Source organism: Arvicola amphibius, chromosome 3, assembly GCF_903992535.2.
Source record: "Arvicola amphibius chromosome 3, mArvAmp1.2, whole genome shotgun sequence".
Taxonomy (NCBI): Eukaryota; Metazoa; Chordata; class Mammalia; order Rodentia; family Cricetidae; genus Arvicola; species Arvicola amphibius.
In genome coordinates this window covers 187,725,753-187,743,422 of record NC_052049.1, presented here as the reverse complement: position 1 = coordinate 187,743,422, position 17,670 = coordinate 187,725,753, and the positions used below count along the sequence as shown (strand labels likewise).

Genomic DNA, 17,670 nt, shown 5'->3' with positions numbered 1-17,670 from the left:
GGTGGGTTTTCCCACCTCAATTAATCTGCCCTAGATAACCCCTTACAGACACACTCAAGGGTTGTCTCCTGTAGGACTCTAGAGCCTGTCAGTCATTTCTTGAGCCTTTTTAAATTTTAATAAAACATCAACTTTGCTTCCCACTGGTTAATTCTGCAATTCTTTTCTGCTTCAAAGCCACAAACCCCAGTTTGCATTCAATTCCTAAAAGAGAAGTCTTCTGCTGAGGATGACAGCACGGAACTGTGTGTCTGTCCATGACACAGCCAACAGGATGACCACGAGAAGCTGCCTAGATGCTCTTGGGACCCTGTGGGCAATACAGGAGCCACTATCACAAAGCCCCTGGTGACTGCCACCAGCAAAGTGAGACAATGTTCTTAGTCTCTGACCCAGTTGTCTGCTAGTGATTTTGGGCGGCGTCCATGAAGCAGAGACAGACCAGCTTCTTAGCTCACAAGTGGATAAAATTCCAAACGTTGTGTGGTTCTCAGCCCTACTGATAGCCGACTCTGCTAGTTAAGTTAGGCACTGAATGGAAACCTAGCATTGACCATGTATGTTTCTCCTCAGGTGAGCTATTCCAGGGGATTCTATCACTTCAAAGGCACGTGTTAGACACAGTGAAGATGAGAAAGACCTATGAGCCATTTAGCCTGTTCCCTGCTAAGATAAGAAATTGAAAGGGCAACTGGAACCAAACTGTGTCTCTGGTTATTCCACAGGTGAGAAACAGTCTTCACTCTATGTTAAAGGCTTTTAGTCAAAACACAGCAGAACCAAAGGAGCACATTTAGCCAGACAGTAGAGATACCTACATGGTACAACCCCATTCTAACAAAGAGGGCGCAAAGAATTTACATTCTTTCTTTCCAGACAGATGGAACAGATCTTTAAAATATGAAAATAAGCTCATGCTTTTTATTCCTCAACATCGACATGCAAAACATCACAAAAAAAACTTAATGAAAATTTAAAGGTCATTTTCTTTTCCACTTATTTCTATTTGATCTGTTGAGACATTTTAAACATTGTGCAAAATATTTGACTATAATTGATTCGGTTTAAAGGTTACTGTGAGATGTTACATTTTAAATGTAAATTTGTATAATCAGAATGGTAAATCTCCACCAACATTGCTATTTATATAGACTTTTTGTCCATCACTCTCTAGAACATTTTTTACATTGTGTTTTATGTGTGTGTTCATGTTCATGTGTACACAGATGCACGTGTGTATGTGTGCATGTGGAGGCCACAACCTGAAACATGGTTTTTGGAAATGGAACCTCTCACTTGCCTGAAACTCCATCATGGTACACTGGTCATGGGCCAGGATCTGCTTTTCTCTGCTTCTTTGGTGCTGGGATTACAAACCCACAACAACAGGCCTGGTTCTTTTCTTTTCTTTTCTTTTCTTTTCTTTTCTTTTCTTTTCTTCGATGTGAATTATGGTAATCAACTGGTTCCTCACACTTGACAGTCACGTACTTCACTGACTGGACTGTGTCCCAGCCCGAATTCCTAAATCCTCATGTTAAAGTGTACTGATTCTTAAGTGTGTGTGTGTGTTTGTGTGTGGGTGTGCTAGAGGAGGAAATGGGTTCCCTGGAGCTGGAGTCACAAACTGTTGTGAGCTACTTGATGTGTGTTCTAAGAACCAAACGCTTCTGCAGAGTGTCAGGTGTCTTAATCACTGAGCCATCGCTCCAGCACCAATTTCTACTTTTAAAAATATTTTCTTGATGCCATCCCAAGATTTTCAAACATAAATACTCCAATGGAATTCTATGTCATATCTTAGTCATGTGGGGAAGAGTTCTGTAAAAACCACAGAACTACGTGGAGAGGTCAGAGGATGTTCAGGGCAGCAAATATGGTCAGTCCCGGAAAGAACCAGCATGCAGGAGGATATTCCCTTTAAACAGACTTTGAAAGACACTGTTTCAAGAGGAATGGGCAGCGTACAGGGAAAACACAGAGGATGGTTGGCACTCTGAGTCTAGTTGTAGTGCGTGGATAAGAATGGCCTTCATAGGCTCATGTATTTGAATGCTTAGCCACCAGAGATTGGCACCATTTGAAATTAAAATGAATTAAAAGAATTAGAAGGTGTGGCCTTATTGGAGGAAGAAGTATGTCACTAGGTGTGGGCTAAATGATCAAGTCAGGCCAAGTATCGATTTCTCTTCTCACTGAGTACAGATCAGATTAGAGCTCTCAGCTTCTTCTCTAGGACCATAAGTCCATGCTCCCCACCCTGACAACAATGGACTAAACTTATAAAGCTGTAAGCAAGCCCCAGTTAGATGCTTTCTTTTAAGAGAGTTACAGTAGTCGTGGTGTCTCTTCACAGGACAGTGACTAAGACAGTAGTGAAGGCTGGGACACGGGACACCCCCTGCGACACCCCCATGCTAGGTCTAGAGCCAAGGAGCAGGAGAGTTACTCAACCATCAGGAAGGCTTCCTGGCCACAGTTGTGGCCTTCAGTGGATGACACAATCAAGTTGCCAACCTACAGTGACTCGGCACGGAGAGAGCCAAACAACAAAGCTTGTAACTGCCTCTTCCTTCCAACTGGTCTCCTGCCCAGGCCTCAGCAACCAAACCCAGCCAGAGGTAGAGGACAAGGAAATCACCACTGTAGTTCGTGGGGTGAATCCGCTTCTTGGGACATAGAGAAAAAGGAAGAAAAGCAAAGAACCTGTTTAATTTGCATCTATGAATGCCACACACAAGGAATGGGTAGTCTCAATTTTACAAATTTCTCTAAGAGACATTTTCTGTTGTTGAAAGAAATCAAGGGCTCCCTGTTTGGTTGGAAGCATCATTTCAGCCCCCTGGCATCCATATATATAAGAAGTCTGGAATGTTTGGTGGAAAGTTCTAAGCCCCCTCCTCTGGGAGTTGCCTCAGTCCAGACTCTACCTCCAAGAAAGCCCGCCAAACGATGACCCCTCCCCAGGGAGGGTCAAGACCACTCCCACAGGCTATTTAAACGCCCCCCCCCCCCCAGAGAATGAACACATGGTCCTCCTCGTTTTTTTTGTACCCCTCTCTGTGTTTTTCGGAGAGCCACCAGGGAGCGCAGGCATCCATTAAACCTGGGCTTCTTTTAATTTGGTCTGATTTGATCTGATTTGGATTATTGCATGGGCAGAGAGGTTTGTCAGGCAGAAAAAAAGCTTACTACTCCCTATGAGGACTGAGGCGCACTGGAAGTCATGTAGAATCTGAGTTGCCATGGTGGAAACAACCAGAGGTTATTTAGTGAGTCATTTTTTTTTTAATTTTTTATGGTTTATTTAACTTTATTTTATGTGCATTGGTGTGAAGGTGTCAGATCCCCTGCAACTGGATCTTCTGACAGTTGTGAGCTGCCATGTGGGTGCTGGGAATTGAACCCGGATCCTCTGGAAGAGCAGTCAGTGCTCTTAACCATCTCTCTAGCCCCTTAGTGAGTCATTCTTATATGATGAGAATATTATAAAATAACTCTTGGGGAAAAATGTATTACGATGGGTATGCCAAGTACAAAACCTTTTAAAAAGCCAGAATTCCTGCCTCAATCTTTGCTAGTAAAACCCCAACTTATAGAACTGGAAGCGGCAGCTTGAGAAGGATGGATATTAGACAATTTTTTTCATTTTTTTTCTTAGGAATCATCCAGAAGGGATAAGCACACTGTGAAACAGGACAAGAACCACTTTTGGCATCACAAGGTGAAACTCAAGCCACACAAGCTGCAGAGGGTGTGGGTCCCAGTAGGCAGGCTGGCAGTGAAGGGTGTGTTCACAGTTGCTGATTTCAGACAAGGCTGATGGACATCCCATGATAAAGAGCCTGGAGGAGAGGGTGACAGTCTGCTGAGACTGGAGGTAGGAGACGTGGGGACAAGGCTTAACAATGGTTCAGGAAAGCGCACATCTGTAGGTTGATCTCAGTCTGCCAGCAAGAAAACCATTGTGTAGCCTAGAGTTTGGCTTTAGATAGAACAGCATGACTAATAAGAACCCAGAGACAGAAACTGGGGTTCAACCTGAAGGTCAGAAAAGCAGATCAGCTAGCTACTGGCTCTTACCTCTACTACAGTCTGATATGGCGATCTTGCCTCCAGGAATCCTCAGAATGAGACTGAGAGCTGTCTCCTCCCATTTTATATTCCTCTCTAGGTGTGGGATTAAAGGCGTGCACCACTGCCGCCTGGTTTCTATGGCTAACTAGTGTGGCTACTGGGATTAAAGGTGTGTGTCACCACTGCCTGGTCTGTAAGGCTGACCAGGGTGGCTTGGCTGCTTTACTCTCCGATCTTCAGGCAAGCTTTATTTATTAAAATGCAATGAAATATCATTACCAGATGGTGAAAGCTCAGGTAATTCACTACCCAAAGCCTGATTTTTGTGTGTGTGTGGGGAGAACAGAGGAAATGGGGACGACAGGAATGGGCCAGGGACACTGTGGAATTTTCAAGGGTGTGACCCCAGTGACCTATGTCCTCCAACTAGTCTCCATCTCCTCCTTTGTCCCTCTCCCAATACTGCCACCAAATTATGATCCACTGTTAGATTCATTCATGCAGTATGTCAGAATCTCATGACACAGTGGCTTCCCTGAAGTTCTTCCCCTCAATACTGTTGCACTGGGGACCAGGCCTTCAACATGTGAGCCTTGTAGGGGACACTTCATGTCCCAACCATAATAATACATGCACAGACACACATCATGCATGTACACAAGCACATAGACATACACATGCACACACATATGCATGCAGCGTGTCCGCATGCACACGAGCACACAGAGATATACACACACATATACACACATGCCTGCAGTGTCCATATGCACAAGAGCACATGCACAAGAGCACATGCACGCATATGCACACAGACATACACATGCACACACACACGCACACATGCATGTAGTGTGTCCACATGCACATGAGCGCATGCACACACAAGCACACTAACAGACACACGCACACACATGAGGCAAAGGCTTTGTACGTGTAGCAGTAGGAGGAGGTGAAAGTGAACTGGTAAGATTGGCTAGTTAGAAATGAAGAGCATCTACACACAGAAGGAACCAGAACCAAATGCTCAGTCAGCACAGGGAAACTTAGAAGACAGGAGCTGAGGAAAGACTGAAACCTGCATTTAGGATAAAGGACTTTTTATTTTTCTATAAGAACTTCCATAATTAGGAAGAGAATTGGGCACACTGTACAGAAAATTCATAAAAATGAAATACAAATAACATTAGGAGATGTTATTAATCTGGAATAAAAGAAAGGCAACTTAAAACACTGTTTGATGCGGTGAACCCCCCTGACCAGCAGGGAAGAAACGACCACCAGTCAAGGATTCTTCTCAAATCACGCTTTATTGGAGCCTCTTGCTTGAAGGGAGAGCAGGAAGCGAGGGCCCCCCGCCCAGCACTAAACGGCAGCCGCTTATATAGGGAGAGCGGACATGGGTCGTACCTGGATTGGCTACTCGCTCGTCTTTCGATGCCCCCGGCCAATGGATTGGCCATGATTACTGCGCACTATTGCACATGCGAGAGGTTCTGTCCACAGCCTTGCCTAATATGGAGTTGTTTACTCTGTGGTGCAGGGGTTCGGTGCCATCTTGTAATGGTGGCCAGCAAATCGGCTTCCTGCACTTTGAATTTTTTATTCCTATATTTTTATGAGCATGTGTGTGTGTGTGTGTGTGTGTGTGTATGCATCCCTCTGTGTGCACTTGTGTTTGTGTATATGCTTATGGAGGCCAGATGTCAACATTACTCACTCTCCATTTTATTTTTTGAAACAATCTCTCAGTAAAACTGGGATTTCCTGACTTGGCTAGATTAGTTGCTAGCAAGCCTCAGGTCCTCCTGTGTCTGCCTCTGCTGTGCTGAGATTACACGCATGTACTGCCACTCCTACCTTTTCACGTGGGCAAAGGGATTGAATTTGGGTCCTCATGCTCGTGTGGCAAGCACTGCCAGCTAGGCCATCCCCTCAACCCTTAAAACATTCTTTAATTGGATTGACAGATTTCATTTCTGACCAAACCAGAGGAAGCCCACTTGCTACAGCTTGTGCCTTACTGCTAAAACATCTGGCAAAACACAACAGCAATGAAGTCAAGGAGAGCAGGCCGACTGGACAGGAAGCTCAAAAGTTGAAGGGTCACCATTGTGGGGTCATGAGATTCCTCATTTTTTGTTTGGTTTGTTCTGCCGCGCACCACGCCCCCGTGTCTGCGTTCGGTGCACTTTTACCCAGTTACTGAGCTTCAGGCAAGGGGCAGGAGGTTAAAATACACAAACACATACAGACAGACAGACAACAACACGGGTCATTCTTGAATTCCCCAAGAATGCCCCCTTTATTGTGTTCAGGGGCAGATTACATAGAGATAGCCCCGCCCCAGCCAAACCCACCAGAAACCACTCTCCTGTCATCAGGAACTCCTGAAGGTCTCGTGCTCAGAGCAGCTGTAGGCACTCAGATCAGGGGATTACAAGAAATTCAGGATCTGGGGTCTCACTGCTCCCAACATTGTTCCTTCCTCTGCACTGCCTTCTGGCTTTGATCTGAAGGCTGGCTGAAAGGGGAACCAGTAATCAGAGATGATCAGAAAACAGGTTGGAGAAACCTTAGCGTCCAGCAGCAGTGACAGGGCACAAGGCTGCAGGGAGCAAGACAAGCTGTTGTGAACCTACCCAAGGTTTTCCTTTCTGAGCTTAGCTTGGTCTAGAGGCTGACAGCTAAGACCGGGAGGGCAAAACTGTCCTATAGCAGTGGTCCTCAGCCTTCCTCATGTTGGGACCCTTTGGTACAGTTCCTCATGCCGCGGTGAACAGAAGGGTCTAAAGGCCGGAGCATGGCAAATGTGGCACTGACAGGTTTTGCCCTTATCCCTTCGCCTCTTCCTTGCTAAAAACCCTTAGATTACATTTCTAAAGTTAGTCCATGGTACATCCCCTTATCTGGGCACTGACTCACTCATTCCTGAGACTAAGTAGCAAGGTCCAAAAACTAAATTCATTATTTGTCTAACATGTCCAATAAGGACTTACGAACTCACTCTGGCACAGACTCGCCTTTTCTCCTTAAAAATCCACACCAGTTTGCTGCTACTGCTGCTTGCTATCTGTGTTTGCAACCCCCACCCCCATCCCCACACCCCTGCTTGCCCCTCAGGGGTAGCAAATCTTTGTGCTGAGAATTTGGTGTCCTGTACCAGTTCCAAGGGGGCTGCCCTCCCTTACAATGACCTCTATTTCATAACTGAACTTTGCTACTGTTATGAATCATAATGTAAATATATGTGTTTTCCCATGGTCTTAGACCATCCCCGTGAAAGGGTCATTTGATCTCCCAAAGGGTTTGTGACCCACAGGTTGAGAACCACTGTTCTAGTGGGAGGAACTGAAAAGGGGGGCTCCTGGGAGCTGCAGAGAGCTTTGAAAGGGGAGTTGAAGGGGCCTAATTCTGGGGGACTGTTTGTTATGTAGCAAAGGATAATAATTAAGACAATGGTTCATGCCTGTCCTAGCCTGCTTTGATAAAACATGGACCAAAAACAACTTGGGAAGGAAAGGATTTATTTGGTTTACAATCCAAGGGAAGCCAGGGCAGAGATCAAGGCAGGATCCTGTGATAGGACCTGAAGCGGAGACCATAGAAAAACACTGCTACTGCCTTGCTCAGTTTGCTTTCTTAAACTGCTAAATCCTACCCGTTTAGGATGGTACCACTCAGTGGGCCTGGTCCTCCCACATCATCAAGAAAATGCAGGCCTGTCTGACGGAGGTCATTCCTTATGTTCCTTCTTCCCAGGCAACTACAGCTGTGTCAGGGTCACAAAAACTCTTCCCTGGCATGCAAAGGCCCTGGGTTCAATCTCTAGTATAAAGATCATCTGAGCAAAGTGGATTAAAAAACTACTCCATTCAAACGATGGTTTTCGAATATTTCCAATCAAATACCAAAAGATGAAGTTATATACAAGGATGAATATAAATAAGTTCAGGGAATAAGAGAACAGGAACCTTGAACGATAACAAGTTATAGTTATAGTATAACTATAACAAGCCTACTGAGTCATCAATTGGTTCTAATTATTTATGTTCATGAACTATTTGCCTTGGTTTTCAGAGAGGAGAGAGCACCAGGGCCCTGCTGAAACAGTCAAGAACTGCTCCTTAGGGCAGAGATGGGGCTAGGAGAAACAACCTCCAACCCTGCACACCTCGGTGGGGGGTGTGGGGGGAGGGAGGGCTTGTCCCCACGGGAGACAGCAGCTATGTCTAACCTCAGCAAGAAGCACGGAATGCAACCCTACTTGGCCTGGGGCAGAAACCGGAAGGGTGTGGAGGATGGAGGTGGGAGGGTGTCTGGAGAGTTCTAGGAAGTGCAAGGGGTTGGGAAATCCCATGGATCCCTGAAGGTGAGGTTTCAGTTATAAATAAGATCTGAGCTTCTCATTACCTGGTACAACTGAAACGAGATTTGTGCTCACACTGGATTCTGGTCTAAGAGACTAAGAAAAAGGAGGAGTCAAGGAGCCTGGTCCCTTCCATTCCCTACCCCGCAAAGCAAAGAGACAGCGAATCATAGCCCTAATTCCACTACAATGACAGCCAGTCAGGCCCCGCCCCTCCCGCCGAGGCTCCGCCTCTTCCTTATTCGAATGACTGCAGGCCAGGCCCCGCCCCAAGAGCGGCCCCGCCCACCCACCGAGGCCCCGCCTCCATTCCGTCGCAGTGGCTCCATCCCCTGTCTCACCAGCGGTAGCTGGCGAGGCCCCTCCCATTTAGCTCAGCTCCACCCCACCATAGTGACAGCCCTCGGGGCCCCGCCCATCCCGCCGAGGACCCGCCCCCTGCCGAGAGACAGCCAGTGAGGTTTCGCCCTGCGCACCTCCGCCCCGCCTCCTTCGCCGTGGTCCTGCCTACTCCGACCGAGTGACCGCCGGAAGGCCCCGCCCCGTCCCGCCCGGTCGTTGACGCCCCCTGGCGGCCTAGAGCGCCACGCCCAGGTCGCGCGTCCAGTCTGCCCCGCCTCACCGCCGCAGTCGGGTTCTCCCTGCTCGGGCCGCCCCCGAGGACGCTGCGTGGGCGGCCGGTGAGTGGGGAGGGGAGCAGCGGGTGCGGGGGGCCTGCCTGGGCTTCCGCCCACGGGGAACGACTCGACTGCGCGGGGCGGGGCTGGAGCTCTGCAAGGCCGAGGGCGGGCGGAGGCAGGGGGATGCCTGCCGGCTTCGGTCCGGCGTCGGGCCTGGGGTCCGGGGGTGCAGGCGGCTCTGAGTGACACTTAGGGAGGACGCCTGGAAGCGTTCCAGGGTTGCGGACAGATCCGGTTCCACATTTCTGACCCCGGGCCTGCTGTCGCACGACTCCGGTGAATGGGTAGAGAGCCCTGTCCCCGCTGGCCGACCACCTGAAAACCCTGCTTCTTCCCATAGCTGAGGCGGTTTGCGTAGGTTGTCCTGACTTGGGTGCTCTTCAAGTTCCTTCCCACTCCAAACTGCGGTGTCGCACGCCTATAAACCCTGGATATGTAATCGAATCCTGTGCGTTTTAAAAGTTTCCAGCGCACTGCGAGCCGCCTGGTTTCCATTTAAAGTCACACTAACCTTAGAGGACCAGACGTTTCTAAAGGCACATTCTGTCTTTCAACAGTTGTAACTGCAGCCGTGGATAAGCAAGTGTGAGATGCTCGCTGAGGCGTCTTTACCTGGTGTGAACAGCCCAGTACAGTCACACAGACTAACAGGCTGTGACTTCACCAGGCATATTGTTTATTTTTTAAACTTTGCGCGTGTTCACGTGTGAGTGCAGGCACGAGGATGCCACACAGGCTTGTGGAGGTCAGAGGACCACAGGTGCCAGCCCTTGCCTTCCTTCTTTTCATTCTTGGCGGCTGCGCTGCCTGCTCTAGGGCTAGGCTATTGGGCTTTACAGCACCTCGCCCTAAAAGCTGGGATTACAGAAGCGCTCTATGGCCTGGCTGAAGGTGCATTCTGGGGGTCCAAATTTAGGTCCCCTTGATGAGACATGAGAGATCCAGAATAATGGACAGACCCAGACAAGACCTGGTAAAGTGTAGCGTGAGTGTGTGTTTGTGAGTTCGTGCATGTGTTTGGGTAAACTGTAGTGTGTGTGAGAGAGGAAAACCAGAAAAGCTGACCACAGAAAAGAGGATAGAGTTGAAAATATAAATGCTCTGATTTGTATGGCTTCTGCTGACATTCTGATGATTTCCTTCCTAATTTGTGTTTTTACTGTGGTGTGAATATAGGTGTGCACAGGCCGTTAAACGTGTGCAGGAGTCAGAGCCAGTTCTCTCTTTTCATCCCCGTGTGAGCTCCGGGGGGGATAGAACTCAGTCAAGTTTGCATACCCAGCACTTTTTACCACCCGCATCCCACCGTCTCACCAAACCAATCCTTCTGTCTATAAGTACACTCGTTACATAATGGGGTACCATTTCCGTATTGTAACTCTTCCAGCTTAGCGTTTTCTCACTTTGTATTCTCCTTGATCCCTAAAAATTCACATTGAACAACTAATTACTTGTTTTAAAAATAATATTAGCATTTCAACTCTGTTTAATACATGCTTGGAAGTGAAAAATTAGGGCTGATCAAGGCAGTTATATTTTCCAAGTGTTTACTCACCAATTCCTTATCAGTATATTCATATATCCATAAATTATCTGTACCTTTCTGCTTTTACAAAGTGACACCTTTGCTTTTGGATGATGCTCATTTGACCTGGTTGTTGGTTCTTATTTTTTTTCATATTTTTTTTGTGGTTATTGATTTCAGCTTGACACAAGCTGTTCTCCAAATTGATAGGCACACAAGTCTGTGGGACGTTCTTCTTGATTAATGAATAATGGGGGAGGGCCCAGCCCACTGAAGGTAGAACCATCCCTACGCAGGTGGCCCTAGGTTGTATAAAAAAGCAGGCTGACCAAGCCCAGAAGCAGTATTCCTCCATGGTCCCTACTTCAGTTCCTGTCTTGGGTTCTTCCCTGATGATGGGAGCCAAGTTAACCCTTTTCTACCCACGCTGCTTTTGGTCACAGTACTGATCCAAGCAGTAGAAACTCTGAGACGGTTCTCCATGTGATCCGAAGCTGTTGTGCTGAATGTGCGGGAGTTTTTATGTGTACTGGAAAGGGGAAAATAAGGGGTTTTGGTGGGAAAAGATATCTTAAATTACTTTTATTTTGAAATAATTTGGATTTTTAAAAGTCTGCAAAAATATTGAGTTCTCATGTGCCAGCTTCCTTGTATGTTCTTAGTACAATTCCTGAACAGAGAAACCACACTGACACCATTCCCTTAGTGACCTGCAGACCTTGGTCGGAGCGCACCAGGCTCCCACACACTCCAGGATCCAGTCCTTAGCTTTGAACAGAGAAACCACACTGACACCATTCCCTTAGTGACCTGCAGACCTTGGTCGGAGCACACCAGGCTCCCACACACTCCAGGATCCAGTCCTTAGCTTTGAACAAAGGCGTCCTCCCAGACAAGATGACCGGGTACAGAGCTGCAATTAGTATACATTTTATATGGAGTCAGTGTGTATAGTTTTCTTAATTGTGTGAGGAGTTAGCATCTGTATTAGTAACTAAGTATAATTTTTAATGAATGTAGTTGGATCTGTGTCCTATTATGGGTGGTCCTGTCGTACCACATAGTATACAGTCGTCTATTGGTGGATGTTTGAATAGTAGGTTGTTTCTTTTGTTGTTGTTTTCATAAGTACACAAATAAATACAATAAAATCTGTAATGACTTTTATATTCACATTGGTTCAGAGATCCTTTAGAGACAAGTGGTAATAAACATCTAGATAAATTTTGTTTAATTTTCTTCTTGGGACAAACTCATGAAAATAATACTGTGATGTCAGTGTGTGGACATTTGCATATCTTATTGCTGGTTTGCTTTCTGGAAGGTGGTGGGTTTCAGAGTCCGTCCATGGTGTATGAAAATGCCTGATTTTCCAGACGTGTTCACAGCTGAGTTCTTCCCGTCTTTCAGCTTTGGTAAATTGGAAATAGGGATGTCTCTTGTTAATTTTTGTTTTCTTAGTGGCCTTGGACATCTTTTCCGATGTGGTTGGTGTGCTTCTTTTGAGAGTTGTTTGCTGCCTGTGGTGGTTTGTTGTTGTTTTGTTTGTCCCCGCCCCTTGAGCCCTAGTAACTCTGCAGCTGAGGGACATTAACTCTTGCTTGCCATGTGTTGCCAGTACTGATGAAGGTCTGCTTTGGATAGCGAATGGCACAGAGTCTCTTAAGTGAGAGTAAGTAGTGAGCAATGTTTATTATGGGTTTCTGAGTGAAAACCTGAAATGCTGGCGATGCTGAAGTGTGCATGGGCAGCCCGGATATGGTGGTTCTGTTCAACTTGTCCATGTTGGGTTTATGGTCTAAGTTTATGAGGACAACTGGCAAGGTCTCTTCCTCATTATGGATTTCTATAAGTTCTCCTGTACCTGCTTGAAGAGAAGCCTGCTCTGGCTTTCTTGACAAGATTGTTTTATGACCTGATAATTATTAATAAGGTAGACTATTAACCACATCAGTGTAGACATGTTCAGTTGCGCTGAGCTTTGATGCATGTCCACACATTCTGAACACTGCTCTTTCTCGTCCCGGAGTTCTCCCCAACTCCAGTGGGAAGCCTTGTGGTCATGTGTGACGAACAGAGGCTGTCATTCCCCAGCCGCCGTTAATAGCTGTTTGGAAGCACGAGCTGATGCCGTCGTAGATCTCAGCCTCTTGGTCCAGACCATTGCTAACACAGCCGATCTGCTCTGATCTTAGAAGCCAAGCAGGTCCAGACCATTGTTAACACAGCCGATCTGCTCTGATCTTAGAAGCCAAGCAGGTCCAGACCATTGCTAACACAGCCGATCTGCTCTGATCTTAGAAGCTGAGCAGGTCCAGCTTTGCATGAAAAAATGATGATGACCTTGGTCTCCATGGATCTTCACAGGGTATCCTGATGCATCTGGAGATCAAACACCCTGACCAAAGCAGCTTAGAGGAGGCTGAGGTTGGAGCCTGAGGCAGCTGGTCACATGACATCCACAGCCAAGAGCACAGAGACACAAATGGGCCCAAGCTGCATGCTGGCCGCTTAAGCTCAGTTAGCTTCCTTCACTCTGCACATTTCATGGCCCAGCCTAGGTGCCACCCACAGTGAGCTGCATCTCCTACACCAGTTCACAGCTGGGAATCTCCCACCACCTTAGCTGCAGCCAACCTATCCAGACACTTCCTAAGTTGAGACTCTTCTCTAAGCAGCATCTGAACTGTGGCAAGTTGACTTTTAAAACTATCACACAGACATTTCCAAGACATTGTTAGCCAGGCAGTGGTGGTGAGTTCAAGGCCAACCTGGTGTACAAAGCCAGTTCCAGGACAACCAAGGCTACAAAGAAAAACCTGAAAAACAAACAAAACAAAACAAAACAAAATCCAAGACATTGTTGTGGAAGTTAGTATTTGAGCATCGATGGAGAAGGCAGCTCCAGTGGGGAGAGCGTGTATAATTTAAACCCTAAATTGCTCTCAAAAGCCTGTTAAAGGCCAGACCCAAACAAAGCCTACACCATTTCCAGGGCAGGGAGAGAGGTTGATCAGTTCATACCAGACAATCTGTGTCTGTTCGGATGCTTTGCTGCTGGAGGGCAGGTCCATGGGCAGGAAGCTGTGCTGCTGGAGCAGTGCTGTGTGCGTGCATGCTTTCAGACTTTGGAGTCTTTGAAACTGATGGAGGCACACACAGTCTTTTAAGAGTTAGTAAAGTATCGGGTTTGCCCTGGAGAATCCTGGCTCACCGGTGAAGGGAGACAACACACCATGCTTGGGAGGTCCAGTAGTGGGAGTATGAGACGGGGTCACACACCATCTCAAGTCCAGACGCAGAGACTGACCAGTGCTGCCTAGGCTCCCTCGCCCATGGAGCTGATGCTTTCCCCACCATGAGGGACTGGGAGCCAGAGTCAGTACTTTCTCCCTCAAGTTGTTTCCTGTCAGACACTCAGTCACAGCCACGAGGAAAATAACTGCTGCAGAATGTAAAAGTCATTGCTTCCCCACAGTCCCAACTAAGGAGCCAAGCCTGGGCTGTAGCAGTGGGAGGAGGCCGAGCTCTCCGTGCGTGTGACCAGTAGCCGCGCATGGGGTGTTGGGCAGTGCAACTCCTGTCTGTGCTCTAGGAGACTGGACTTTCCCTGTCTCTACCATCCCAGGGGGCCCTGGAAAGGGAGAAGAAGCGTGGGGGGGGGGGGCTGGTTCTTCCCCTGAGGGGCTGGCCTGGAGTTGAATTCCTGATTTCTTACATACCTGGAATTTAGTCTGTGTCCACGCAGCACAAGCAGACTGGGCAAGCAGGTCCAGTGACTGCAAGGATGAAGACAGGGAATGTCCGTTCAGTCTGACAGGCCTGCCAGTGGCTGCACTTTCTTGGTCTTTGGTCTTTTGTCAGAGCTGGTAAGTGTGCATAAATTACAGACTCACCTACAGTATCCTGAAGTGTGAACTCTGCCCCTCAGCCCTTTGTTTACTCCCCTGGGAGGAATATCTCCTCCTGCCCAAGGAATGCTTCAGCAAGGACTTCTAGTTTAACATTCAAAGATATGCACACAGCCGCCATTCAGCCCCACACTGTGAGACCCTCCGCCTCTCAGCACATCTAGTGAAAGTGATGAGAACCACTGTGTTTATCATTGCTTCTCTGTCCCTACCTTGCAATAAAAAGTTTAGGAGAAGCCCAGGATCCCTTCACCTCAGTCTGTCGGATCTCTAATCTGATTCAGTTCCTCTGCACTGGAGAGAAAGTGGAAACACTGATCAAGGTTGTTTGCTTTGTGACTGCTGAGTAGTTTATTTTGTTTTTTTTTTTTTGTTGTTGTTGTTGTTTTTGTTCTCTTATCTTTGAAACATTTAATTTTGCCGAATTAAATGTCAGACCCCAGCCTCTACAATATAACAAACTTGGGCCCCACAAGCACTTGTAACTCTGAAGAATACAAAGAATACAAAGACTTGCTTTCATGCACAACACAGCACAGCACAACTCACACACACACACACACACACACGTACGAACACACCCATGCATGCAAATGCACACACACATGCATATAGTCATACAGATACATACAAGTTAATTCGTTCTTTTTTGAAAAAAAAAACAAGATGGAGAAAGTAATAAATTGTGTATCTACTAGTAAATAGGATTTGGTGGAATTAGGTGAGGAGATGCTTAGGCCAGCCCCTCCTGTGCAGTGGGCAGTCAGTAAAGTGAGCCTTTCCCTGCTGATCGGAGCCCTGCCTGCCTCTCTTTGTTCCTTAACCTAGTTTGGCAGCTGCTCCCAGGAAACACAGCTCTACCCTGCTTCCTTTAACTGTGGTTGTCATTGTTCTTGCTGCATCACTAGCAGTGGAATTCAGACAGATTTCTATTTCAGTTGTGTGTGTATAGACGTGTAGTGCACACCTTTAGTCCCAGCCCTTGTAGGGTCCAACCAGGACGGGCTCAACAGAGACCACCCAGGCACCACCTAGGGACAGATCAGCCAAGGGAAATGTACCTATTGTTCCAAAGGAAATCCCTTACATACCAACCACTGTAGATAGAATCACCTACCAGCACACACTCATCCCGACAAATGCCAGCCAACCAGGAGTCCTGAACCTTAGAAATCCCTCACCCCAACCTCTGCTATTATAAAAACCCCACCCCAACTGAGCCTGAGATTCTCTGATTGTGCCAATGCCTTGGACACGTGGAGAGTCCAAGTTCAAATTTGAATAAGAATAAAGACTCTTTGCTTTTGACTTGGTTTCCTTGTTGGGTTTTGGGGGACTCTAGGATTTGGTCATAACAGCCCCCAGGAGGCAGAGGCATGTAGATGGATCTTAATGAGTGTGAAGCCAGCTTGGTTTATCTACATAAAAAGTTCCAAGTCAGCCAGGGCTATATAGTGAGATCTTGTCTAAAAAAATGATATATATAAAATTTATTATTTGTATAAATTTATTTATATTTCTATAAGGTTAATTATATATTAAGTTTATATAATTTATTTTATATATACTTTTATATAGTAAATTTATAATTCATATAATTATATAATATGGAAACATGTTTTTACATATATATGAGAGAAAATGCGCGCGCGCGCGCGTGTGTGTGTGTGTGTGTGTGTGTGTGTGTGCGTGCGCGTGCGCGCGTGCAGTGTCTGGTCTTCAGCAGAAGCATTTGTCTGAGTCCCTCATCCGCCGTCCTGGAAGAAGTCCTGGCTTGGGTTCTTACTCGGGTGTCACTTTTAGCATGTTTAGTTTGAGCAAAAGTTTCTGCAGTGGCTCTGCCTAGCAGGGATAGTGCAGCGGCTAGCATATTGCTTTCTTCCCAGAATAACTGACTTTTGGTTTTTGTTTTAATTTTCAGTAAGCTAGTCAAAGATGAGAGTGACTTTATCAACTTTGGACACTTGTGAAAGCTCCTTCACACCCCTGGTGGTCATAGAACTTGCCCAGGATGTCAAAGAAGAAACCAAAGAATGGCTCAAAAGCAGAATTGTCGCTAAAAAGAAAGATGGAGGTCAGTGCAATAGTCCTCCACCAGCCTGGCCATGGTCAGCCCTGATGTGTGTCGGCAAATGTGTTTACATGCTCTCTTGGCTCTGGATCGCCTGTCTGTGGCTTGAAAGATGATCTTAAATCAGCACTAGACTAAAAACCCCACTAGACTGTGGGCCATGGGAGTGGCTTTCCTCATGTTTCTAAAGGCCACACCTAACACTTGGCACACGTATGGTAGGAGTGTCATATGTACTTCTCATGTGAGCAGACATTACGTGCTGAGCACCATGGGTTGTTGTGACCCCAAGGGAAGGATACATCTGGTACCTGCCTGTAGACACTGCTGTCCAGATGGGGAAAATGGACGCTGATTCCTAAGCTGTTGAGCGAACATCCTGTTAGAGGATGAATTGTCTGAGCTGTGCACAGCACACACATGTGAACCTTAAATGTGGCTGCCGTAGTAAAGGGAGGGAAAGCAAGGGGTTGGGGACACTGACAACTTCTGACACTGTGGCTTAGCAGGACCTGGGCTGGAGAAAAAGTCGAGGGCTTTGACCAACCAGACGGCTCCTAGAATACACAGGACCACTAGCTGTCCCAGATGAGGACTGAAGTCAGGCCCCGAACAGTGCTGTAAACCAACGTCTTCAGAATAGACTTTTCAAATCAAAGTGCTTTCAGAAGTAATTGAACCAAAAGGAAAGACTACTTGCTTGCTGAAGTTTGAACTATTTCCAGCCCAGCTTCCTTTGCTTTGCCCTATGTCCTCAGGGACTCTCCGGAGAAGGAAGGGACAGTTGCACTTCCCCACTTGGGCAGTTATAGGAGAGGGTACTTTGGATCCCTTGGGGAGGATGTGCGTTTATCATTTTATCATTATTATTTATATTTGTTATTTATCATTTTATTATTTCTAAACTGCTGTTTTAACTGTGGTAAACAAAACAAACAAAAACCAGAACTACTTTAAAAAATATAACAGTGAGGGACCTGTCAGATTTGAGATGGCTCAGACCAAATGGGAGAGCACTGGGCTCCTGAAGAAAATGC

General features: G+C 46.7%; 1 protein-coding gene across 2 annotated transcripts in view; it reads left to right on the top strand.

Annotated features, from left to right (window-relative positions):
- The first annotated feature begins 8,997 nt into the window (after window positions 1-8,997).
- Ano10 (anoctamin 10) overlaps window positions 8,998-17,670 on the top strand; it is a 107,746-nt gene continuing 99,073 nt past the window's right edge. Inside the window, exons 1-2 of one of the 2 annotated variants that reach the window (XM_038322742.2) lie at window positions 8,998-9,126; window positions 16,484-16,636. In XM_038322742.2, the coding sequence (XP_038178670.1) occupies window positions 16,498-16,636 (139 nt within the window). In that variant the 5' untranslated portion in view covers window positions 8,998-9,126; window positions 16,484-16,497. Of the gene's footprint in view, window positions 9,127-14,500; window positions 14,521-16,483; window positions 16,637-17,670 lie in introns of those variants that run through there. The other variant, XM_038322743.2, reaches the window with a different exon arrangement.